We start from the raw sequence: 27,084 nt of genomic DNA, 5'->3' as shown, positions 1-27,084 counted from the left end.
ATCAACACTGGGATGGGCTAATGGACATCTGCATGGCCAGGTGGGACATACAACAAAATCTTATTCTAGAAACTTCACTCTGTATTCTGACCATTTGCTTTAAGATTTCAGCTATTTCAGTAGGAATATATTTGCTTCTTTGAAATGAAAGCAACTGTTTCATTGCTTTCTTATTTTCTTGGGTTTCCAGAGCTTAAGAGATGGCTGCTCAGTGTGTCTCGAAGGTGGAGCTGAATGTTTCCTGTGACAATCTTTTGGACAAAGATGTAGGGTCAAAGTCGGACCCTTTGTGTGCTTTGTTTTTGAATACGAGCGGTCAGCAGTGGTATGAGGTAATGTTAAATACTGAGACTGAAAAGCAAATTGAATTGCTCTTTTGACAATGAAATTGAGTTGCTCTTTTAATAATGTGAAGAGTTTATTTAAAATGTTAAAAATAATAAAACCATCCACTCTGTTAATGCGATTTTTCAGGTAATTTGTTTGATTATGGATTAAAGTATACCTTTGATTTAAGGAATCTTTTCTTATTTTGGTTGTGGTTATAGGTTGACCGCACAGAAAGGATTAATAATTGCTTGAGCCCCAAATTTTCCAAGAATTTTGTTATTGATTACTACTTTGAAGTGGTTCAGAAATTGAAATTTGGGATTTATGACATTGACAACAAAACTATTGATCTGAGTGATGATGACTTCTTAGGAGAATTTGAATGTACTCTTGGACAAGTGAGTATAAATAACAGTTATGATATATTTTGTCTAAATGTTTACTAGAGAATTAGTTGTTTTTGATAAGTGCTTGTTAGTTTAATTTTTAAAGTTGAAAAATATGTAATCACTTTAAATAAGTTTATAATAATATGGTGGTAGACCTGAGCATTATAGAACTTACCTTATTTTTCATAAGGGACCAGGTGTTTTTGTCACTGTCTGTTAATACTTTTGAGGTAGGAATGTGTTATTAGACATTTCAACAAATAATACCATTGCTCTAACTGCTTTGTTGTTTTTTTTTTTAAGGATTTATTTATGCATGCAAGAGCTGGGGTGTAGGCCAGAGGTGCGGGGGTGGGGGCGGGCAGGGATTGTGAGAAGAATCACCGGAGACAGAGTGGGGAGCAGAACAGGTGGATTGAATGAAACACGCTGAGGGGAGCAGCGGGGGAGACAGGAGAGGTCTGCTGTGCCATGTGGACCAACTCTCTGACTGGGGATCAGCGGCTGCCAATGTTTCATAGTGCTGAGAGTAGCCCCTTGTGTCACCAGGGGGGCCCCACTTTGCTGTTTATATTTTGTCTTGTCACAAATGTTATCAAAATAACAATAACTCCTGATGTTCTGCCTACCATGATTGATACCTCGTGACCTCCAATATTCCAATGCCATGCTTTACCTGGTTTGCTTCCCCTCAGTCTTAAGCTTATCACATTAAATTTTACTCGCCTAGTAAATGTTCTCTGACCCCCTAATGGTTTATAGCACCTCCCTATGCACTTAGCACTCTACTGCCTGTGATTTAACAATCACCATATTTTGTTGTAGTTGCTTTATTGCTTGTCAGTACATGACAAGTTCAGTCAGGGTAGGGATATATCGGTGGACTCACCGTTTACTTATAGCTCAGTTTGACTACTAAGGAGAGATCATGGACATTTATGTAGATTGGGGAAGGTTTTAGGAGGGAGTAGTCATTTTATCTTCAGTGGGTGACATTTATTGCTCAGCTTTGTCTTATGTGAGCTTGTTTTCAGTTTTTTTTTTTTTAAATAGAGGCATGTTTTTATTTATTTATTTCTTCGTTTGTTTGTTTGTTTTTGTTTATACATGCACTGGGTACAGTCAGAAGAGCGGGAGGGTGAGAGAATTCACCAGAGCCAGAGCGGGGAGCAGAGCAGGCAGAAGGATCGAAGTACACTGCTGAGGGGAGCAGCGGGCGGCAGGAGAGGTCTGCGCGCCATGCGGGACCCTCCTCTGGTGGCCGGGGAGCAGCCGGGGATGAACCGGCGCCGCAGAGGCCGCGGGCAGCTTCGCAACCCAGCGCTCAACCGCTGCGCCACCGGGGAGGCCCTGTTTTCAGTTTTTGAATTGTTTGGAGCTCACAGTATTTCTTATGTATCAAGTACAATATGAAACTGATCAGTTTTCTAAAACTTTGATGAAGAGTAGCCAAGAGGATATTACAGAAGTACTTTTTTGAAAGAAAAAAAAATCACTGGGCCTCCCTGGTGGTGCAAGGGGTTAAGACGCAGTACTATGAAGCTGTCTGCAGCCACTGCAGCACAAATTCCATCCCAGGCCAGGGAGCTGAACTACATGGTGCAGCAGACCTCTCCTGTCTTGCCCACTCCTCCCTCAGCAGTGTATTTCAGTCAGTCTGCCTGTTCTGTTCCCCATTCTGTCTCTGGTAAATCCTCTCACCACCACCCCCGCCCTTACCCCTGGCCTGTACCCCAATTCTTGTATGCATAAATAAATAACTCTTAAAAAAAATCACAGCACAGCTAAAATTGTAATGAACTTACAGCAAACTATCTGTTTACAGATATTGTAAACTATCTGTATACAAGTACCTAGGTCTATTATATTTGAATATACATGGTATTTTGTGGGGTTTGAATGTTAAAGTTGTGCTGTGCCATGTGGAATGTTAAAGTTGTGTGTCAGTTGAAAAAAGTTAAATTCCATTTCTTGACTTCTGAGACTCATTTTTTATTTAAAGGAGTTTCAGATCAGTGATTTGTGTGTTGTGATATGAATTTACCCCTTTTTCTACTATAAAGAGAAAGTTAAAACTTTGAGGTGTTGATAAAGAAACTAGTGGGTGAGGAGTTTGTCTATGCTGTGATTGGCTCTTTGGAAATCTTTTCCAGTGGATTTTAAGTATGTAGGTGCTTTTATAATCTCTAACTCTTTAAGGAAATAGCCTTGTTGTGTCCATTCTTAGTGACTTTAAGTGAACTTTATACTCAACCTTTTTTTTAAACTTTTCAGTTTAAAGATTCACATGAACTCCTTGTTTTATTTTCCAATGTTAACAGATTGTTTCCAGTAAGAAGCTAACTCGACCACTACTGCTTAAAAATGGCAAACCTGCTGGGAAAGGAACCATTACGGTAACATTAAAATGTTCTGTCTTTAGCAAAAGAATTAGCTCACCAGGACTTGCTGAAACTGTAATATGTCAGACAAATATTCTACAATCATGCTTTATCATTTGATCCTCTGTGTTGCCCTCTGGCCACTCTTGCCTTATAATTATCATAGATGGGAGTGTATTATGTCAAAAAAGGGGGAAAATGTAGTGAAGTATAAGTTGCTTATAAAGTCAGGAGTACCGTGGTGCTTGCCTCTCCCTCTTGGAGAGAAAACTACTTAGTAATCTGAATGCATCAATTTGGTACTCTACAAATCAACCATAGTTCCCTCAACCCCTCCTTATGACAAACTTTCCATAAAGGATTTTATTCCAGGTGGATCTTATATTATGACATGGACTTTGAACTTCTCAACACTTAACTATCTTATTTTGTGCCTACACTCTGCTGCCCTTCCTCCCATTCACGTTTTCTATTGCTTATAACTGGCCCAAGGCAAATAAATATATACTTTATTTTACTTTAGATTTCAGATTATATAATGCCATGCTTTTAAATCTTGTATTTTCAAAAATTTCTGTCCAGATAATCATTGCCTGGTACAATAGTTTTCTAACTTTAGCTCTGAGAATGGAATACTGGTTCTCTGAGAAAGCCATGTTTGAGAGTTACTGTGATTATCAAACACATTTTTCTGAGCAGCTATTTTGCTCTGAGGCATAAGAAAGTTCAGTCTGTTAGGGTGTTGATTTCTGTTGGACAGAGAACAGGATCAGTAGTTATTGCTCTTTATAACCTGGATTTTTTTTTTTTTTTAAGTGTAATAGATTAAGCCATGCAGTTTACATTGGATGAAAAATATTGACCTGATGTTTCAATTTATAGTTTTCTCTAGGTAGGATTTACTGTACTTCTCAATGTTTGAAGAGCTTTAGCTAGTTTTATGCAAGTCTTCCAGAGTTTGCTTTGTCACTGGAATGGGGAAGATATAGTTTGGGTAATAATATTTGAAAAGGAAGTTGCATAATACAGATTTAGCATATTTAAGGGAAATATTTCATATGCATAAAAGAAATAATGATTAATCTTTATGGTGCTTTTTTTGTTGTTAATCCTTTTAGAATTTATTTTTGTTATTATAGCATTTATATACTATTAGATAACAGAATAAATCAGTATTTTCTCAGTATATTAAAATTTCTCAAATATTTCCTTTCATTTTTCTTATTTATTCACAGATTTCAGCTGAAGAAATAAAGGATAACAGAGTGGTCTTGTTTGAAATGGAAGCAAGAAAACTGGATAATAAGGTGAGTAGGTGATGCAGACTTTAAGACGGATGTGTTTTGCCTCACATTGATTCCTTTTTGAGAAAATAATAATAAAAAAATATTATGAACTCCATCATTTACCTCTTTCCTCTAGATGTAATAGAAGGGTTCCTCTTAAAAGAGGAATTAGTAGAAACATTAAATTATTTTAAAAGGCATTTAAGAAACTAGTTGGATTACTTAATAAGGAAGAAAGGCAAAAATTTCATACTTTATAAATTTTCCTTTTTGTGTTGAAAAGTAAATATTTTTTTATGAAATCAAAATACCAGCATATAATAACACAGCAATTTAGTATTTAGCATGGATTAGAGTAATTCTTTGAGTGATTTGTATAGTTAACTATAATCTAGTTAATATTCTTCATCTTTTTTTTAAAAAAAGATTTTCCTTTAAAAGAAAAATAAATTGATGCAACTATTCACAATTCAGATATAGAATTATAGGGCTTTATATCTTTAACTCTGTATTTATACTTCTTTTTTTGAGATTTATTTATTTATGCATACAAGAATTGGGGTACAGACCAGGGGTGCAGAGGGGTGAGAGGATTCACCAGAGACAGAGTAGGGAGCATAACAGGCTGATCTACTGAAATACACTGCTGAGGGGAGCAGTAGGTGAGACAGGAGAGGTCTGCTGCATGATGTGGGTTAGCTTCCTGACCGGAATCAAATTCGGGCTGAAGTGGCTGCTGATAGCGTCTCCATAGTGCTGCAACTTAACCCCTTGTGCCACCAGGAAGGCCCTGGAACTTTTAATTCTTATTTTTGTTCTACTAGAGACAACTTAATGAACTTTCAAAAGAGTTCTGTATTCTGAACTTGAAAACAGTAATAATGATATTTTGTGTTTCGCATATGATTATTTCTAAGTTAAATTAGATGGCATACCAATATGTTTTTGGAAAATTGACTTCTCTGTGTATAATGTTATTAGCTTCATAAATGGGGCAGACAGAGGCTTACTATATTTCCTAAAGATTCTCCTTACAGATAAGGTTTAATATGAGTAGTTCTGCATAGTCTTTGTGTTTATAGATATATTTTTTAGATTTATTTATTTTATTTATTTATACAAGCACTGGGTACAGTCAGAAGCACAGGAGGGTAAGAGAATTCACCAGAGCCAGAGCGGGGTACAGAGCAGACAGACTGACGAAGTACACTGCTGAGGGGAGCAGCGGGCAGCAGAAGAGGTCTGCGCACCATGTGGGACCCTCGCCCGGCAGCCAGGGATCAAACTGGTGCTGCAGAGGCTGTGGGAAGCTTTGCAAGCCAGTGCTCAACCGCTGCGCCACCAGGGAGGCCCTGTGTTTATATTTTTAACTACTAAATGTATTACTTAACATTAGTCTGTGCTGAGGAGGAAAATAATACTATATTACTTCTTTCTGTATTATTGAGGTTAATTCAGTAGTCAAAAAAATCCTAAGTTCAGGGACATACCTGCATATATTACTGTGAGATTAATAGGGAACCTTCCATTTTGACAAAAAATAAATAATACACACTGGAGAATATGGAAATTTCAAAGTGAAGATAAATGAAATGAAAAAATTAAATCATCTGTAATCTTAGTGCAAGAGTCTAGCCTCTGGATTTATATATCCTTTCAGATCTTTATCTCCCTATGTAATTGTGTCTGTGCATTGAGGACAACAATAAGGGTATTTGGGAGCACTCGCTGTGCTTGAGCATTGTACAGGAATGCTGTGTGAATTACAGAGGAAATAGAAAATGTACTTAGTGCCCTTGAAGTACTTCTTTTGTGTGTTACACATATCTACCTCTATTTCCTTATGTGTAGAATTCGTGAAAAAGGTATTGGATAGAAAGGTGAGATATAAAGTCAATTTCAGTTAATTATATGTGATCTGGTCAAAGTTCTCTAACTCCTCTGAATCCATTTTCTCACTAGTAACCACTCTGCCCCTTGTAGAGTGATGACTCATTCTGTATATCATTTATATACAACTACTCAATGCTATGTGAATGAATACTGTTAATAATGAAAACAAGCCAAAATATTTCGTTGATTATGCTCCCTTTCGATCATACTTTTTAGAACGTTTTTTTTTTTTTTTTTTGAGAATTAAGGATGTAATATGTAGGATTATGAGCATTTATCATGGATGCCTTCAAAGTTCTAGTTAGACTTCAGCAAATTTGTAAGTTTGTGAGGAACATGATGGGATTTGGGATTTGTATTTACTAATATATATTTGTATTATGGTTTCAGAAAAGAATAATTGTTCTTTATTTTTAAATGTAGGACCTGTTTGGAAAGTCAGATCCATACCTGGAATTCTACAAGCAGACATCTGATGGAAACTGGCTAATGGTTCATCGAACAGAGGTGAATATTTGAATTTGAAAAGTAGGCTTGAGGTTACCTTTTGAATTGTCATAATCTGAAATTAAAAAAATTGCAATCAGAGTTCGGATACATATAGACTAAGACATAGGTGGGTTCTGTTAATATAACCCCATAAATTTTTAAGCATTTGTTGCGTCGAGACAACACCACACTGACAAACGGGAGTCCTGGAGCAGGCTACATAATGCAGGATGCCACTGAACAAGATCCTGGCCCTTTTATTGACACACGTAATTGGTTTTTAGGAGATTAGGGAGATTAAGGAAAGGGGAAGGGTATAGAAGATTAGGGATTGTGAGTCTGCCCTCCAGGCACTTCTAATCTACTTGATGCTACACCCTAATCCCCAGCCTTGGTTCTAATCTTATCAACAAGGCTCTCCACTGATCAGCTTCTGGGGTCCCTTGTCATACATCGGTCCTCGGCCCCCGGGCATTCCCTGTCATACCTCGTGATGTATGTTATGCATCGGTCCTCAGCCCCCTGGGCTTTCTGGACATACCTCCTAATGCTCATGTTATGCATCGGTCCTCAGCCCCTGGGCATTCTGGACATAACTTGTGATGCATAACCTTCCTAGTGTGATCCAGCTTTGTGCTCTTGTTTGATCTGAAGGGCTTAAGGGTTTGGGCTCCTGTTCCTAATTGGCCGGACCACTTTGACCTTGTTTAGGTGACAAAATGGCGGCCGAATAGGCTGCCTACGAGTAGCAGACCCAGAGCATTCTCTTATTTTATTTATTTATTTATTTATTTATTTATTTATTTATTTATTTATTTATTTGTGGGACCCTCACTGGTGGCTGGGGAACGAACCGTCGCTGCAGAGGCTGCGGGCAGCCTCGTAGCCCAGCGCTCAACCGCTGCGCCACCAGGGGAGGCCCATTTTCTTATTTTATGTTAAAGAATAGTCCTAATTCACCTTGTACTCTCCCTGTTCCAGATCTGGAATGAGCCATTTTTTTTTTAAAGTTATCCCATTCCTTTATAAGAGTAGTAGTATTTAGACATTAGACCTGAATGCAAGAAGTACTCATTGCTACTAGGATATCATTACTTTTAGAACTTTTCTTTGAACAGCTGGGAAACATACATGTATTTTATGAATATATACACATATTTTACAATTTTAAAATCATGAATATGAACTATCCTACTCAAATCAAACATAGCAAGGTTCTTTCCTATCATTTCTTTTTCCTTATTTGAATATTCGGTATTCCATAATGAAAACTTTGTTTTCCAACAAAATCATTAATCTGCAATTTTTCTTTTTAATATTTATTTATTTTTGCATATAAGAACTGGGGTGTAAGCCAGAGGTGTGGGGTGGGAAGATGGTGGTGAGAGAATTCACCAATGACAGTGGGGAGCAGAACAGGCAGATCCACTGAAATACACTGCCAAGGGAAGCAGCGGGAGAGGCAGGAGAGGTCTGCTGTGCCATGTGGGTTGGAACTCGTGCTTCATTGGCTGGCAATAGCTTGATAGCACTGTGTCTTTAACCCCTGCACCACTAGGGAGGCCCTGATCTTCTGCAATTTTTAAGTGTACCTTGTAATGGTGGCTATACTTCCCAAATAGTTTTTTTCTCCTGTTAGAATGTATCACAACTAGTCAATCTATCACATTTTTCATATGACAGTTGTATAATATTGCCCTAGATAATTTTTCATTGAAAAACTTGAGTGAGTAAAGATGTAAAAGATAAATAGCAAGAATTTAGGAAAGGCAAGAACAGAACATGAATGAATTGAATATTTTTCTAATTGGTTTTTGAATCTTTATTTTTATAGGTTGTTAAAAACAACTTGAATCCTGTTTGGAGGCCCTTTAAAATCTCACTTAACTCCTTGTGCTATGGAGATATGGACAAAACTATAAAGGTAATTACAAAATTGTATCTATCCATCTATATATATATATATATATATATATATATATATAAAATGCACACACATATATATTCTATGCCCACAAATCCCATTTATAAAATTAATTGATTAGACAGAATTTTTCTTTTAAAGATTTATTTATTTATTTATACAAGATCCGGGGTACAGACCAGATGCGCGGGAGGGTGAGAGGATTCACCAGAGACAGAGCGGGGAACAGAACAGGCAGACTGAGTGAAATACACTGCTGAGGGGAGCAGCGGGCACGACAGGAGAGGTCTGCTTGCCATGTGGCTTGCTCCGAGGCTGGCAGGGATCAAACTGGTGCTAAGAGGTCTGCCGTGCCATGTGGCACCCTCGCTGGCTGGCTGGGATGGAACCACTGCTGCAGAGGCTGCGGACACCTTAACAGTGCTGCGCTCAACTGCTGGTGCCACCAGGGGAGGCCCTGATTAGATAGAATTTAAAAAAAATAAAATGAAAGAGCAGATATCTGTCAGGTTGAATTTTATTTATATTTAACAATACTAGAATAAAAATGTCTCTCATAAATAGTCAGTTTGAAGGAGTAGATAAGCCTTTCTTTTTGTTAATCTAATACTTAATCAAATGTGATTTTTATTTTATATTTCATTTTTTTAAATTAAATGTCCAATTTAAATCTTTTCTCCCTTTCGATAAAATTCCTTTGCTCAGAGGATAGGAATCTTTTTTTGGTGTATCCCTTGCAAATAAAAGCAGATAGTACTTCAACGTAGAACCCAGAGCTTCTTGCTTTTAGTGGCAGAGCAGAATACTAATGGCATTTTCTGTAGTTTATTTTCAGAGGAGGATACAGTTCTTTGAAAACATTTGGATGACATTATTTTTAGACTGTCAGGAACACAGAGTAGGAACAGGGAACAGCAGCAGAAGTCTAAGAATTTTTAAAAAGTTTTAATGTATAGTTAGTTATTGAAGCATATATATTATTTATAGACAGTTTTATTCTAGAGTCACTTCTTTACTTAAGAGTCCAGATAGAAACCTTTTCTTACGTTCAAAGGTCTACAAACTGAGGTGGGTATTTGGTTTGTTTGGATTTTTTCTTTTGGTAGTGACTATGGCAAAAGCAGTGAGGTTATGGCATGGAAAAAGCATCGGGTTTAGAGTCAGGATCCAGTCCTTATCTTGATTTAGCATTTTATTTTATTATTTTTTAAAATATTTAATTATTTATGCATACAAGAGCTGGGGTACAGGTCAGAGATGCGGAGGGTGTGTGTGAGAGGATTCACTAGAGACAGAGCAGGGAACAGGCAGACTGACTGAAATACACTGCTGAGGGGAACAGCAGGACAGAGAGGAGAGGTCTGCTTCTCCATTTGGGTTGCTTCCTGGGCGGCTGGGGGCTGGGATCGGGGATGGGGATTGGGAATCAAACTCGTGCTGCAGAGGCTGCGGATTGCTTCATAGTGTGGTGCTTAACCCCTTGCGCCACTAGGGAGGCCCGATTTAGCACTTTAATCAATTAAGGGATCTTGGGGCAGACCATCAAAAGGAAAGTTTTTTAAACTGTTAAACACAGATTAGAGGCCATTATTAAAAACTGTTTCATTTCTTTGATGCATAAAAATTGTCCTCAGATTGCAGAGAAGTGTAAAAACCAACATAAGTTTGATTTACAGGACTTTTCAAACTACAGTGAAAATCTTAGTACAAAACAAATAGCAGAAAAGTAGGTTTAAAAATTACTTTTTATTACACTATCTAGAATTTTGACTTTTCACCTTAAAAATAGTAAGTTGAAACTATTAGAACTGAGAAGTAAGAAAAGCTATGGTAAACTATGCCAAAGCCATCCATAACTCTTTGATTGTTTGTAATAATATGTTAACAACGAAACAATGTTTTTTAAACCTTTTTTGCTCACAGTGGCATGCTTACAGGGCTATCTTACTATAGTAAGTAAACTGATTTTCTGAGCTTTTTCTGATGTTTTCCATTTTTAAAAGTTTCTCAGTTTGTTTTAACTATATCAACTTGAGTTACCACATCATCATTGTCTTTGTTTCTTTAGTTCTGTATTTCTTTGCAAAATCAGAAAATCATACATCTCTGATTCTCTTGGTGTTTAGAAATTGCTTAGATGTGTAATAAAGAGTTACGGAGCAGAGAACAGAGTCTGAATTATAAGTTTCTTTGGTACAGTGTGATGTGTCAGTGCTATTACTCCAGCATGTATTATTATTTTCATAAGATCAAGTAAATAAGAAAAATAGTTATGCATGCTGTCACTTTTACTAAAATAAGAATGCCTTTGTGAATGTAGTATTGTGTGGTGTGTACATTCTTGTATATATATACTTATACACATACATAAATGCATAGGTATATATGCAATATATGTGCATTTGTATATATGCATATATTTCAATTTCATAAGCACTGCTGTCATGTTGTTTAAAACAGCCAATAGTACTAGTTTTCATGAAAAGAGAAACTAAGTGACAGAAATTGTTATAGTTGTATTGCTGCATAACCATGTTTTTTGTCAACAGTGATCCACACATAGGATGGTGGTCCCTAAATTCCCGATGCCTCGTGACATTTTAGATGTCATAAAATTGTGGCATTTTATATCAGCAGCAACTTCATGCATCTCTATTATATTTGCACAAAGGTGAAATTCTCTAATGATGCCTTTTTTAGACCATCCCTGTTGTTAAGTGACACGTGATTGTGTATCATTTACCCCAAGCTGTATCTGAACATATGCCAAAATTTTAAATGTCACATCTTTCTTTAACACCAGACATTTTCTTTCAATAGGGCAACAGTGAGCTTTGCCTATATGAGCCTTATTGTGAGTTATCAGACATTACAGTTTAAATATATTTTTATACTTCCCGAAGTTTCCGACAATATAAACATATGAACATTTTAGTTCTTCATAAACTTTTAAAATGTTGCCTTGTTAAAACTTGATCTTGTCTTAGCAATAAATTAGTTTCCCTTATTCCAGGTGCAGAATGGATTTAAGCTCAGATTGGGTTATGTGGGAGGATGTCTGTACTCAAAGGAGGTACTTACTTGTTTGTGGAGCTTCTAGAGGACTGAGGAATTGCCTAACCCAAAGGGAAGTTAGAAAGTGGTCCCAAGTGTCTGATTTGGACAAGAGAAACCTCTCCCAAGAGCAGCTTCATAAATATCACTGGCACAAAACTCACCTAAAGATTCCCTGCTTCTAACTCAGTGGCTCACTTCCTGTTCTCTCCTGCAGTTTCCATAGACATAAATCTCAGGTTTTTCCAGATGATTAGAGGAACAGCGTGTTTGTAATAGCATAGAAGAAGCAGAAGGGAAAAATGAATGAATAAATCAGTGAATGAATGAATGAATAGCAGTTTCCTGAGTGCATATCTAAACTTTATAGTTCTGTTTTTTGTCATTAAAAAGTGAAATTATTAAAATATTAAGGATATTTTTGATGTTACCTTAATTTTTACTTCCTTTGGAAAAAAATAAGATCTCTAATCTATTTTTTTTCCCTGATACTAACATGAAGAGTAAGATAGAGGACTTTTGTTTTAAAAGTTAAATATCAAATAAGTAGGGCAGCAGTCTGTCAGAATTGGTCAATGACTGAAATGCTTGCAACAAATAGAAACCCTTACTGTTAGTTAAAATTGCAGTCTTGTTTGTTTTCATTGATTTTTAGTCTTAATAATAATGAAAATCTAAGTAAGGAATAGAAAGACTTCTTGTTTTGATAAGCACTTAATTCACTCCTCATAGAACTAAGAAGAAAATAACTCACTCTGCCAGGTGAACATATATAAATCACTTGGCAGTCTATAAAACTTCATAAAGGATAATAGCAAGATGAAAGATTGGCGTAGAATAAATGCAAATAGCTTCACAGTTACACACTTTTATTTTAAACCATAGGCTCTAGAAGGATTCAAAAGTGTCTCTGCACAACTTTACTTATACTGGGTACTACACAAAACCTATCATCTTCTAGAGCTATTAAATTCCTGGGCCTACCGCTCAAGCTTAAGTAGCTATTGTACACAGTGTACATAATAATACACACTTACAGAAGGGAAATAATCTGTTTTGAAATTATAAAGGACTGTAAAAATACTGGTTATTCAGTGATGACTGAGCATTTTTGCTTGCTATTCGTTGACACTACTTTAATTTTCTCATTGCAATGAATATTTAGGAATCCTTGTGAATTTTGACTCTTTGGCAACCCCGGTCAATCTGACACAAAGCAATATGCAAAACAAATATTCACAGCTCTCTGGTCTGCTTTCACAAAAGGTGAGCATATAATGAGAGCCTAGAACTAGAACTAACCCTGCCTTATGTGGAAATAGAATAACAATGTTCTAGTATAGGAATAGCCTTTCCTCTTGGGTACTCTTTCTGGAATTTCCCTTTCAACTGTAAGAATTCTGCTCCTCAAATTGATCAAATCTGACTTCATCATATCTAATTCCTAAGTTTAGCCTCTCCAGATGTACATAATGAAATACGTTTTCCATAATTCTAAATCATATAGAATTCAACTATACCATTTTTATTTGCCTGTGATACTGAGTTCCTTTATTCTTAAGATAATTAATGACTCTTAACCATTGCATAGTAATAACAAGGAAAGGAAACAGGTGAGAAGGTGTAATTCCATTTTAATTTTATCAGCATTTATGAAGGGGCTGATAGAGGAACTGGAGTTTAATTATGTGAAATTTAAACAGTGTTTGTATCTTTCATCTTCCTGTGATTCCTACACCACCGGGAGCTAAGCTAACTTTGTGTTAGTCCCATTTATTACAGCCCTTTTAAAGAAAATTTTTATTTTTTTTTAACGATTTATTTATTTATGCATACAAGAGCTGTGGTACAGGCCAGAAATGCGGGGGGTGAGAGGATTCACCAGAGACAGAGGGGGGAACAGAACAGGCAGACTGACCAAAGTACACTGCTGAGGGCAGCAGTGGGCGAGTCAGGAGAGGTCTGCTGCGCCATGTGGGTGGCTCCCTGGCTGGCCGGGGAGTCGAACTCGTGCTGCAGTGGCTGTGGACAGCTTCATAGGTTGCGTCTTAACCCCTTGCGCCACCAGGGAGGCCCGAAAATTTTGTTGATTTTCACATATTTTTATTATGCTAATTTTAGGTAGAGTGTTATGATTATGACAGTGATGGGTCACATGATCTCATTGGAACATTTCAAACCACCATGACAAAACTGAAAGCGGCCTCAAGAAGCTCACCTGTAAGTTGCATCTTTGCCATTTACATATACTTTGTAGTTTGGTCATGTGTTTGTTATTTCATTTTTTAATTTGGTATAGCAATAGCAAGCAGTTTGCCATGATTTTACTCTATTACATAATGTTCTGAAATCTGTGCATTGTATTTGTTTACTAATCAGTTGATACAGAATTCATACTTTAGATATGAATATATATTTATATTTTGAAGTTTGAGTTCTTTTGATTTTAGGCAACATTAGATGGCTTGATTGAACCATCTATGGTGTTTTTTTTAAGATTTATTTTTTTATGCATACAAGAACTAGGTTACAGACCAGAGGTGCGGGGGGCGAGGGGGTGGGGGACTGTGAGAGGATTCACCAGAGACAGAGTGGGGAACAGAACAGGCAGACTGAGTGAAATACACTGCTGAGGGGAGCAGCGGGCAAGACAAGAGATGTTTGCTGAGCCATGTGGGTAGCTCCCTGGCCGGCCGGGATCGAACTTCTGCTGTAGTCCTGCAGATAGCTTCATAGTGCTGTGCTTAACCCCTTGCACCATCAGGAGTGCCTTTTGGAAATTTCACTAATAAATATTTCACATACTTAATAAGTAAGCAGTTGTTTCAGAGTTGTAGTTTAGAACTGGTCTATATCAGCAAGTGGTTTGATTCCAAGACAGAAAGTCATTTACTTAAAATCATTGGCATTTTTTATGCTATTAGTAATAATTAACATTTTATCTCTACAGGTTGAATATGAATGCATAAATGAAAAAAAGAGACAAAAGAAGAAAAGCTATAAGAATTCAGGTGTTATCAGTGTGAAACAGTGTGAGGTCAGTAGCTCTTCACCACTGTAGTATAATAGAATCACATTTTGAGTTCTATCAATGTGGTCTGTATTAGATAAACATTAGAATTTTAGGCTGTTGAAAAATTATATGAGCTTCTGGGCAGCTTTAGGAAAAAGAAGACTAGGAAAGGGTAAAAGAAATCCCTGAAGTAACTTAGCTCTCAGGATTTGACAACTTTTTAATAAAATACAAAGAATATTAAAGTTTTTCATTATCCCAGGAAATATGAGTCATTCTATTTTCCTAGCACAGTAGTGTAAAGACCTGACCCAGTGCATCTCTCCTGGTCATAATTCCAGGATGAAATATTGTAAGTGGAGGGGAAAATCCAAAAGATTTCATAGAACAATCAAGCTTCTTTATTTCTATTTTTAAAATGTTTTGATAGTTTGTTCAGGCTCTTAACATGTTAGACACATTACCAGTTTTTGAAAATTTAAAACAACTATTTCATCTTTGGCCATTAATATCCTAATATTACCATTGATAACCTCATCTTGAGGTAAATCTTACAGATACCTAACTTCTAGGGACAAGGGTATCTTAAACTCAAATGCAGGACGGGTTACCATGTGTTTATATCGTGTTCTTCTCAGCTTACCAACTGTTAAAATATGTGCCAAAGCGTTCTTTGTTTATCTTGTTTAATAGAAGAACTTTCATTTTAAGAGTTTGCCATTTGGTTTTAGATTACAGTGGAATGCACATTTCTTGACTATATCATGGGAGGATGTCAGCTGAATTTCACTGTAAGTAATATACTGAGTTTTTCACAGTAGGCTGTAACATATTGCCTTTTTCCCCTTTATTTTGCAGTATCCTTTATTTACTACAAATCTGACCTTGTGATGAAATTTACACAGTCTGTTTAGTATGTATGATCTTCTCAGACAACCTCTTTAGGTTTACCATGAAGCTTTTAGCTTTGTTGAGAAATCTGTTTCTTCAGGCAGAAAGCAGACATGTACAAATGAGTGATTATCCTCATTATTAAATAATAAAAAGTATTAATCAAATATACCAAAAAAAAAATCTTATGTCTAAAGCCATGAGAGTAGTGATTCATGATTTAAGGCATCTAGAAAGTAGGAACATCAGGTTATTTCATGCTCTCGGATCACTGTTGGACTGTTTGTGTTCCTCTCCTGAAGTCTTGTTCCTGGACATCAAGCAAAGGTGTTCTGTCTTTCTTACCTTAGTAAGGGCTGCAATTATTATCCGGCAGGTGGGAGTGGATTTCACTGGCTCCAATGGCGACCCAAGGTCTCCCGACTCCCTTCATTTCATCAGCCCCAATGGTGTTAATGAGTATTTGACTGCTATCTGGTCTGTGGGACTAGTCATTCAAGATTATGACTCGTGAGTATGAATAAATCTCAGTTGGGGGAGAATGTTTATACTTTGGAATACTTAGCAGCTCTTCACTTTATGTTATATATTCAGTTCATAAACCCTTTTCCCTAAACTGCTGAACCCAAATACTCATCCATTTGGCTACAGGAACATGGTATTTTTAAATGTGGCATTTATATCATGTTTCTGTGGCCAATTGCATGACTATAAGTGGCATAAATAAAGGCTATAAATAACCTCCTATCAGTTGAGCTCAGGTTTTGCTGTCACATGAGTTTTTTGTAAACAAATGGAAAACTTAGGTTTTTAAAAGGCCATTATGGGTTTATTTACATAATTACTCAGTGAAATGATTTGCAGTATTTAAGTAGAAAAGATTGTTATAAACATGAATATATATATATATATGTACATATAAATGAGTTATTTTTTTTCTTCCCTCAATGTGCAGGAAAATACTTAGAATTATAGTAGCCAAATGTTAACATTGGTTCTCTCTGGGTTAGTATTTGTTATCTTTGTTTTGTGTTCATAATATAAGATCCTGAATTTTTTAAGAAATAAGCTCATATTTATTGTGAATAAAGACAAAGCTCTATTTTGAAAAAGTGATCTTTTGCTTTTTTTTCAAATTTTCTTTTTAGTGATAAGATGTTTCCAGCTTTTGGTTTTGGAGCTCAGATACCTCCTCAGTGGCAGGTAACAGGAAATATCATTTAAAATTTTGCCTCCTAGAAAAGCAAAATGGGTCTCATCAGTCCCCCTTTCATTTCTGACAGGTTTCACATGAATTTCCAATGAACTTTAATCCATCTAATCCCTTCTGTAATGGTAAGTTTAAAAAATAAACATAAAATTTTAAGCTGAAAGCCTCACAAGTCTTTTTGTATTTGTTTTTCTCTTATGATTTAAAACTACTCAGATTCCCTCTCTCAGGTTCCTTTTTGTGATTTATTTAACTTTCTGTTGAATGAAGTAGAAGAATTGTACCAAGTTGGTTAACGTGGTAATGCTAATCCTGGTGCAAATCACTGTATGATGACGATTACAGGGAACTTTTCTACTTTAACAGGCTTATTAGAACAAAAGACTTATTAATTCTAGGAGTAGATCAGTACAAATAATCATTAATTTCATATATAATTTGATTTAAAAACTCTTCAACAAAAATGAGTAATGCATCCTACAGTTCTTTAGAAACTAGTCAAGGGTTTAACCTTGACTAGAATTAACATTAGGCGTAAGCCACCTAGTTTTTTTTTTTTAATGGGAAGGAATTTTAATGCAATTAGGAAATAATACAGGAAAGGCAAAGAATATAGTTTCTAAATCAAGCACCCAAAGTTACCCGTCCCCTCGTGGGTAAAAGTCCATCCAAATGGGATTGGCCCACAGCAAAGCCCCAAAACCTGCCACAAGTCTGAAGCATTTTCCAGTGGGGACCCACAGAAAGGGATCAGAAACAACCAGACAAGTCTGGAAGGAAAAAAGCAAAATCAAGAAAAAAACCACCATTGTCACCTCCCCACGGGTCTCTCACCCACATCTGTGTCAACCAGTCCACGACCACAAGGCAAGCGCAGTTTCTTCACATGTCTCTCGGCTCCATGTGCCTCCTCCAGGTCTCCTTCTGGCTCTCCATCCTGCTCCTTCCTTCTTCAGTCTCCTCTCAGCCACCTAGTATTTTTGTATACCCTCTGGTCATATATGCAAAGGTTTTTCCATTTTATTTGTTTCTTTTACCTCTTATCATCAGTTGTATAATGCAGTGCCTTTCCCATGTTTTCCATTAGTGTCTCCTTCCCAAAGTACATCAGAGATAAGCAATATAACAGTCTGACTGTAGACTAATGAACACATGGACAAAGATGAAAACAAATGCCTTCTACTGGGGGAAGGTAGAATTATAGGTGTTTATGAGGGAATATAGCTATGGAGTTTTGTAATGTATATACCTCAGAGGGACTAATATTAGAAGGAAATCCTAATTAAATTTTTGACTATTTAAAACACTAAATGTTTATATATATTTTAATTATATATACTATATATAATTATTTTAATTATACATATATAATTAAGTTAACCAACATGGTGAATGGTGAATATTAAACAATTAAATTTGTGGTTGAAAGTTTTTAATACTGCTTTTCTTTTTGTGTAGGAATACAAGGCATTATAGAGGCATATCGGGCTTGCCTGCCACAGATAAAACTTTATGGCCCAACTAACTTTTCTCCAATCATAAATCATGTGGCTAGGTTTGCTGCTGCAGCCACACAACAACAGAGAGCTTCTGTAAGTGCTCTATTACCAGGGGATGAGAAGAATGTGGACTGTTAGTTGTTCCTGGTGCCATTTTCCTATTTATTGTGTCTTTTGAGATATAAAGACAATGCATGAAGCAATGATACAGTCATCCTTGGTTTGGGAGTAACGTTTGTTGTTGCTAAATTAGTGATCATCAAAAAAATAAGAAAAGGCCTCCCTGGTGGTGCAGTGGGTTGAGCGCCGCACTGTGAAGGTGTCCGCAGCCTCTGCAGTGCGGGTTTGATTCCCAGCTGCCCAGGGAGAAACCCACATGGCGTGGCAGACCTCTCCTGACTCATCCGCTGCTCCTCTCGGCAGTGAATTTTGGTCCGTCTGCCCATTAATAATAATAAAAAAAACAAGACAACAACGAACAACCGTTACAGTCAAGAGTTTTTTCTCTGTCTTTTGAATTAATTTTCTTAGATAGGTTCTACCAAAAATAAAATAAAACAAAAAAGGCTACCCCTTACCTCTTTTTTTTTTAATTTTATTTATTTTTTTATAGAGGCATGTTTTTATTTATTTATTTGTTTGTTTGTTTTGTTTTTGTTTATACATGCACTGTGTACAGTCAGAAGCGCGGGAGGGTGAGAGAATTCACCAGAGCCAGAGCGGGGAGCAGAGCAGGCAGAGGGACCGAAGTACACTGCTGAGGGGAGCAGCGGGCGGCAGGAGGGGTCTGCGCGCCATGTGGGACCCTCCTCTGGTGGCCGGGGAGCAGCCAGGGATCGAACCTGCGCCGCAGAGGCCGCGGGCAGCTTCGCAACCCAGCACTCAACCGCTGCGCCACCGGGGAGGCCCCTACCCCTTACCTCTTTAAAGTAGACTTAAATTAAGGCTTGAGGAACTTAGCATTTCAGTTGCTGGTGCAAAATTGCTGTAATCATTACCTACTGGATCTTGGCTACCAGCTTCAGTCGGGTTATCTACCTCATATAGTTATTGAAAGGGTAAAATGAGATGATTCAAATAAAGAGCACAGTGCCTTGGTTAGGGTTAACACTCAGCAATGTTAGTACTATTATAAAGCTTATTCCTATTGTAGCCTAAACCACTCAAAAGATGTAGACACAACTCTAACATTTTTACCACTCTCTAATAAGGCTTATCAGATGACAGAACTGAGAGCCCCCCCCCCCTTTAAAACATATCCATTTTCCGAAATGTGTATTTTATTTAGGTAAACAGTTCTACTTCTATATTTAATTTATTTATTTTTAAAGATTTATTTTTTTATTCATACAAGAGCTGAGGTACAGGCCAGAGATGCCGGAGGTGAAAGGATTCACCGAGGCAGAGAGGGCAGAGAGGCAGAACAGGCAGATTGACCAAAGTACACTGCTGAGGGGAGCAGTAGGTGAGTCAGGAGAGGTCTGCTACGCCATGTGAATTGCTCCCTGGCTGGCCGGGGATCGAACTCGTGCTGCAGAAGCTGCAGATTGCTTCATAGTGCAGTGCTTAACCCCTTGCGCCACCAGGGAGGCCTCATATTTTATTTTTAAAGAATGGAGTTGCCGCTTACTTTCTTGATCAATACTTTGGCATATTTAATACTTAGCAAAATGAGTGTTTATTCCTGTGCTTACTGAAAGCTTAAACTTTGACATTTAAATATCTTGCTTTCATGTGTTTATGCCAACCCTGTTTTTTTTTTTGGTATGTTGCACTGTTAATGAACCTGCAGTTTTTGTATCTGTAAATTTCCTTGTAATCAGAACACTGGCATATTTTATGAAAATGGTATCCTGGGTAGAAACTGACAAGGAAAATGAGAAAGAAAAAGACTAAATGAGTCATTAAACTAGGGGTGTCATTAATCATTGCTTTTATTTGAGAGCTCAACTGCTCAGCTCAACCATAATTTTCTTTTTTGACAGCAATATTTTGTGCTCTTAATCATTACTGATGGTGTGATCACAGACCTTGATGAGACCAGACAAGCCATAGTTAATGCCGCCAAGCTCCCTATGTCCATTATCATAGTTGGAGTGGGAGGCGCTGACTTTAGTGCCATGGAGTTTCTGGATGGGGATGGTGGAAGTCTTCGTTCCCCCTCAGGCGAGGTAGCCATCAGAGATATCGTCCAGTTTGTGCCGTTCAGACAATTCCAGAACGTGAGTACCACCACTCCCTATTCTTTGTGTTCACTAGGTGTTTGAACACAGGCATTTGCCAATACACAGACAAGTAATTGAGTAGGTGTCCAGCATTGGAGAAGGCATAAATTTTCCATTTGAGTGCTGATTAGAATTGGCAGTTTGGCTTCAGGTTGTATACTTCTGTGCTTCTTATAATCTAGATAATCAATTGTTAAAAGATAGTGCAGTTGTCAACTAATTAAAACCTGTTTTATCTCTACCATGGAGCAACAGAAAAGCTCCATACAAGTATGTGATGGATTTACCAGACTGGAAGTAAATTGGACGAAAATCTCAGGATATGGTTTTACCCAGTTTTCTCCAACAGTAATAACATCTTGGAAAACTATAGTAAGAATCACACCAGGAAGTTGACACTGAAACAATCAAGGCCTATCACCTCAGGGCCCCTCATGTTGCTTTTTTATAGCGATCCCACCTCCCTCCCCCTTCATCCCTTCCTTAATCCCTGGTGACCACTAATCTCTTCTCCAGTTCTATAATTTTGTCATTTTAAGAATTACATAAATTGAATTATACTGTTTATACAGTATATTACCTTAGGATTGGTTTTTCTCATTCAGCACAATTTTCTGTTGCATGTGTTCTTTTTTATTGCTTACTAATGTGTAGTGGTTTAAATATACATACCTATGTGATTAATCATTTACCCACTGAAGGATGTGTTCAGTTGTTTCCAGTTGTTTATTACACAGAAAGTGGCTATAAACATGTGTGTTCAGGTTTTTGTATTAAGTTTCTAATTTCTCTGGGATAAATACCCAAAGGTACAGTTGCTGGGTCATATGATTGTTGTCTATATAATTACTAAGGTAATTGTCAAAGTTTTCCAGGGGTTATACCATTTTACATTCCCACCAGCAATGTTTGAATGGATGTTTGGAAGGTGTGATTAAAATGTGGTAATGTTAAGCCTTTTTGTAGTGATAAAACAATTGTGCATCTTGATGGTGGTGGTTATACAAATCTACCCTGAAATACACACACACACACACACACACACACTCTCTCCAGTGAGATCTGAATAAGATCTGTGAACTGTACTCATGTCAGTTTCCTGGTTTTGATGTACTATAATTATGAGGTATTACATTTGGAGAAAACTGGGTGAAAGGTTCATGGTACCTATTTCTGCAACTTTCTGTGAATCTATAATTGTTTCAAATAAAAAGTCATAGAAAAATACTAAGTGTATGACCTCCATTTAGAAGTTAAGGAACAACACGAAAAAAATCATCTAATGCCAAAATTCTGGCACCAAAAAAGGTGCCAAAATTCTGGCACCTAAATGTTAGGGGGATAAATTAAGCTAAGTAACACTGGTTATTTAACCTATTCCATCTTTCATGAGCTATTCCAAAGATAAGGCATGAGCCTAGGGATTGGGAATTACTACTTTTTACTGAGTAGAGTGGTATTCTTAGTTTCTTATCAAAATGCCAGTAAAATTTGCTAATAATAATATGTTGATTTTGTTTTCCCAAGTCTCCAAAAGAAGCACTTGCTCAGTGTGTCTTGGCAGAGATTCCCCAGCAGGTGGTGGGCTACTTCAATGCATACAAACTCCTTCCTCCCAAGAACCCAGCTACAAAATAAAGGAGCAGTGGCTGCCGCAAGCGTTGTTCTTCTGTGCTGTGTGGAGCAATACATTCATCTCTCGACCCAAATCAGGGGTCTGTCATTTAAATTGTACTTTTTACCCCAACATTTATGATGTAAACCTGGTTCTTTAATGGATTGTATCTAAAGTATTCTTTTTATATACTTTTTAGAGGAAAGTTCTGAGTTAACCTTTGCCCAAATAATTCAGTGATGCTGATGATTTATATTAATTGAAGTGAGGCTATTTATCTTAGTAGCTAGTGTGAAAGAAGTCATTTTTTTGGTGGTTGTTTATTTTCAGGCTGTTTCTGAATGTTTGTCAGTAGAAAGAATGTAAAATTGTTGGAATGATGCAATTTGCAGGATGCTTTACTTTGTTTGCTATAGGCTCTATGTTTTTTTATAAGCTATGCCTACATCTGATTACGAGACCTTCTTAAGTTAGATGATATTTGTTCCTATAACTGTATTAAGTGCTTTTCCATGGGATAAAACTACCTAAATTTTGCTGCAGTTTAGAGAGACACTGCACAGTTTACAAAGTAGCCTGCATTTGCATAATACTTAAGGAAAAGTACTGAATTACTTTCCTTCCAGAAGGAAAGGTACATACCCAATTCTTAAAATGTACAATCAGTGAGTAAAGAGAATCTTATGAGAGCAAGCCATTTTATTTGCCTTTCTAATCTTTTGTTTTCATCGTGGAATACAATAAACATGGTTGGGTTCAATGTTTTCATTGACTATATGTGACACTCAGGATTCTCTATCTGCACAGATGATAGGTTACACTAGATCCAACATTATCAGATTATTTTAATTAGAGTTTGTTAACATGGTTATGTCTGCTTTGTCTAGGAAAATAAGGAGGACCAAAATATAAAAGGAGAAGTCAGAATTCCATTTCCTTCTAACTAACGAGTTTACATACTAAAAAAAGATAGTTTTTATGCTTTCCTTGCCAAGATCCCATACATTGATTTGTACATTTGTATAGATTCATTTAAACATTTTTTCCTTTTCTTAGAATAACTTTTTTAGTCCGATTTCTAACTTCATGATACCAGTTATTAATCAAAATCACATTTTGATAATCTGCTATTTCCTAAGTCCAGAATGTATTGTATTCAGCAGAAAACTTGCAGTTAAAAAAAAAAATCCAGTTGCTACATTAGGATAGAGTAAATTGGACAGGCTTTTTTTTTAAAAGTAGAATTTCCCCCCTAAGTTTTGCCTTTTAGAATATATTACTTAGCAAGCATTACATTTTCTAAGTACATTCAGTAACATTTATTGAGGACCTGTGTACAAAGTACTGTACATATCCATATATCGGTCAATCATCTTTAATAATTTAGCACTAAAAATTGCATAATTCTCACGTATCCTTAAGTGGATGCACACAGTGCCTTGTTGACATGAAAACTTGTGCCACAGCCCATGTCTCTTTTTCTCTGAAATGCCTGAAGGAAGTAAGCTCTTGGCCATATCAGCTTTTGCTTCTCAGAAACAGTCATTACCAAGGTCAAGTTCAGAGGGAGGCTGCTTGCTGTCCTGGTTGTCTAGCTAACCCAGGTGAGCAGTTATCACCTTCCCACTGAGCTTACTTGTCTCTGGACATGTGCTGTTAATCCCCAACTACCTAACTAGTAAAGTAATCCATTACTCTCTTCAGGCAACAAGCCATTTTGACATCAGGTGAGAAGAAAACAGATCATTCTTTAATTCTTTGTTTCTCATATGTCCTAATTTCAGTTTCCCCCTTATGTACTTGAATCAGTATATATGTGCTGCCATGGTTTTCAGAATTTTCTTTCTTAAATATGCAAAGTCTTTAATAAAATGATTTGCACATGTTCTCAATGTATAGTAAGATATATAGGGTGGAGCTTTTCTGTTTGAAGTGAGGGCAGGTTCAGAGTCCCACATGCAGGTCCTCCTCCTGCCTCCTGTGTAGGGTCGCCTGTTCTTCCAGCACCTGAGTTACCTGCACAGGGACTGGGAAGCACTGGTCAGAAGCATTCGTTGTTTTCATTGGCCAAATAACAGTACTTCTGTCATCACCATTGACTTGATTGGTCTTCATGATTTTATATTGTTTTTTTACCAGAATTGTTCTCTTTGCAAAATTGTTTTATACTCTTCATTCTTGGATAGTTTCATAAATCTATGCTATTATTTATAAGAACTATGATTCTACTACATTAGGATAATTGGTACCTTCCTGCAGTTTTGAATAAAAGCATTAATAATTTTTAAAATACCATTTTATAAAGTTCTTAGAGTTTTGACACTTTACCTCATTGCATGCCGATATAATATTGCTTTATATTAATATTGTCTTGGTCCCTATTGTGTCACTATCCAGTCAAGTGCCATTAGTTCTTAAAATGGTCTGAAAAAAATAATCCAGTTGACTTTCACATATTAGTATCAGATATATTACAAACAAATATTGGCGTGACAGTGACAAACAAATATCAGATATATTACAAACAAATATTGGGGAGAAATATTTCTCACATGTATCTGTCCTGAGAAAATGATGAACCAACTAGCACGGTCACATCATAATGGTTAGAATTGAAATTTTAATATCATAAAAATTTTAAGTCAGATCAGGGATTTATAATTGTTCACTTTGGTAGTGCCTTAGGCCTTTCCAGAGTAAATTCAAGGCCTCATGCTATTTATACTGTATTTTGACATAATTGGCCTTTTTGGTTATGTACATTTTATGAAGAGCCAACTTCAATAAAATCTCTTCTAGCCTTTATGTGTGAGGTAAAATATGTAGAAGTAACATGAAAATTAAACCACAAGTTTGGGGCCTCCCCTGGTGGCGCAGCATTTGAGCGTTGGGCTGCAAAGCTGCCCGCAGCCTCTGCAGCGTTGGTTCAATCTCTGGCTGCCAGCGAGGGTCCCACATGGCGCAGACCTCTCCTGCCACGCCCGCTGCTCCCCTCAGCAGTGTACTTCTTCATCAGTCTGCCTGTTCTGCTCCCCGTTCTGGCTCTGGTGAATTCTCTCACCCTCCCGCACTTCTGACTGTACCCAGTGCTTGTATAAATAAATAAATAAATCTAAAAAAATTTTTGGAAAAAAAAAAAAAACCAACCACAAGTTTGGTTAAGATTATAAGAGACTCTTGTGCTTTTATAGATGTCATACTTGATAATTAGTTTATATGTTACTACTATGTAAACCGCTGTTCAATATCTTCCATTTGAATTCCCTTTGGATAAAATTATTTCTTGATGCAATACAGTAGTGCTTTGTTTTCATTTTCATTCTTTCTCTAAATTAATCAAAACCAACAAGAATGTTAGAAATAAAAATGAATGTAGTATTTTGGGTGGGCTGTATTCCATATTTTCCCATATCAAACCGTCTCAGAGGACTTTATTATTTTATGATATTTATTTTAAAGATATCAAATATATTCAAGGTACTTCCTGGATGCAGTAAGGGAAAAACTTTAAGTTTATAATGAGGCTGGTCTGAAAAATATGGTGCTAACATTTTATCAGTTGTGCTAAACAGTAGAATATATCCACCTAAATTAAAAAAAAAATTTAATTTTATGTTGTAAAATTAAATTAAAATTTAATTTTATGTTGTAAAATTTTATGTTCTGTTATGTTGTAGTAATTTGGTAAGACCTTGGGGTTATGGTGTCGAGCTGGAGAGAGATGGTTGTTTCCTCCCTGGAAAAAATGGACTGGGGAAGAGAGAAAGTAAATGAGTAATTATAGAGAGCTGTGTGTGATTTAATAAATAATGGGAGGAGACCTAACCCATGGAGGAGGAGAGGAGCAATAACCAGAGAATATGCCACTTAAACTAAGACCTAAAAGTTAGGGGGATAAAGGTGAAAGGCATTTATGAAAATGTCAGGTAAACAACAAAGACGGAGTCGAATTGTTTTAGGAATAGAAAGAAATTTTAAGTTTTCTGGGACCTAAAGTAAAGGGGGAAAGTGCTGGAATTGTGGAGAGGTGAGGTTGAGGGCTCTGTGTGGTTTGCATCCTGGGGAGGCTTTTGGGACATGAAGGGGATTTCAGACTTAGGATAAAGGTAATTGGATTAGGTAAATGCTAATTTTATCAGGTTAGTCCATGATCTTCACTTTTGGAATACTATGTGGGACACCAGTCTTGACCTTCCAGCTTCTGAAATGAGAAACTTCTGTTGTTTATGAAAACAAAAGAAAGGAAGAAAACCATAACAATGCAGTATCTTTTGCCTTGGACTCTGCCATATTGTGATGTTATCCTGTACTGGTTCTTGTTTTGACTTTTGTAAATGGAGGCTTGGCGTAGGAAACTCAGTTCACTTTCTTTCATGTTTCAGATTATGATATAAACAATAGAGCTTGATTTATTTAAAGCTAGATTCAAGAAACTGCATTACGGGTCCACTTAATAATCCTTAGCATGCACTGTGTGCTGAATTCTGGATTACTTAGGATTCTCAGCAGAGAGAATCCTCATAAATTTGTAGGAGAATTATTGTGTGCAGTGGGCAGGGATAACTAGAGATGCAAAGGGAACCCGGGAGGGTCTGTGACCTTTCATGTGTACTTTCTTTTCTTCATCCAAGGGAGTTACTATCTTGAAATGTCAAGTTGTATTGCTTAATGATGCACATTTATTTGACCTTTGCACCATCACTTCTAGTCACAAAAATTATAGTAGAAAAAATACAGCCAACCATAAAAACTCATAGAATAAAACATCAAATTTTACTACAGTGTAGAGGAAGGTACGTAAAACATCAATTTCAAATATCTTTGGTCTGATTAGATGTAATAAATTCTAGAACAGTATAATGATTAAGATATCTAAGATTTTTAA

General features: G+C 36.7%; 1 protein-coding gene across 1 annotated transcript in view; it reads left to right on the top strand.

Moving 5' to 3' along the window:
* CPNE3 (copine 3) overlaps nucleotides 1–25,779 on the top strand; it is a 37,284-nt gene extending 11,505 nt beyond the window's left edge. The window contains exons 2-16 of the mRNA XM_037504415.2: nucleotides 191–332; nucleotides 549–728; nucleotides 3,041–3,115; nucleotides 4,336–4,407; nucleotides 6,703–6,786; nucleotides 8,603–8,692; nucleotides 13,868–13,966; nucleotides 14,697–14,783; nucleotides 15,491–15,550; nucleotides 16,027–16,160; nucleotides 16,799–16,853; nucleotides 16,934–16,985; nucleotides 18,319–18,452; nucleotides 20,345–20,581; nucleotides 22,112–25,779. Coding sequence (XP_037360312.1) covers nucleotides 201–332; nucleotides 549–728; nucleotides 3,041–3,115; nucleotides 4,336–4,407; nucleotides 6,703–6,786; nucleotides 8,603–8,692; nucleotides 13,868–13,966; nucleotides 14,697–14,783; nucleotides 15,491–15,550; nucleotides 16,027–16,160; nucleotides 16,799–16,853; nucleotides 16,934–16,985; nucleotides 18,319–18,452; nucleotides 20,345–20,581; nucleotides 22,112–22,222 — 1,602 coding nt within the window. The 5' untranslated portion in view covers nucleotides 191–200 and the 3' untranslated portion in view covers nucleotides 22,223–25,779. The remainder of the gene's footprint in view (nucleotides 1–190; nucleotides 333–548; nucleotides 729–3,040; nucleotides 3,116–4,335; nucleotides 4,408–6,702; nucleotides 6,787–8,602; nucleotides 8,693–13,867; nucleotides 13,967–14,696; nucleotides 14,784–15,490; nucleotides 15,551–16,026; nucleotides 16,161–16,798; nucleotides 16,854–16,933; nucleotides 16,986–18,318; nucleotides 18,453–20,344; nucleotides 20,582–22,111) is intronic.
* The last annotated feature ends 1,305 nt before the right edge of the window (nucleotides 25,780–27,084 follow it).

Source organism: Talpa occidentalis, unplaced genomic scaffold (assembly GCF_014898055.3).
Source record: "Talpa occidentalis isolate TD23 unplaced genomic scaffold, MPIMG_talOcc4v2.1, whole genome shotgun sequence".
NCBI lineage: Eukaryota > Metazoa > Chordata > Mammalia > Eulipotyphla > Talpidae > Talpa > Talpa occidentalis.
The sequence above is the reverse complement of the archived record's forward strand: the minus strand, read 5'-3'. Positions and strand labels throughout refer to the sequence as shown.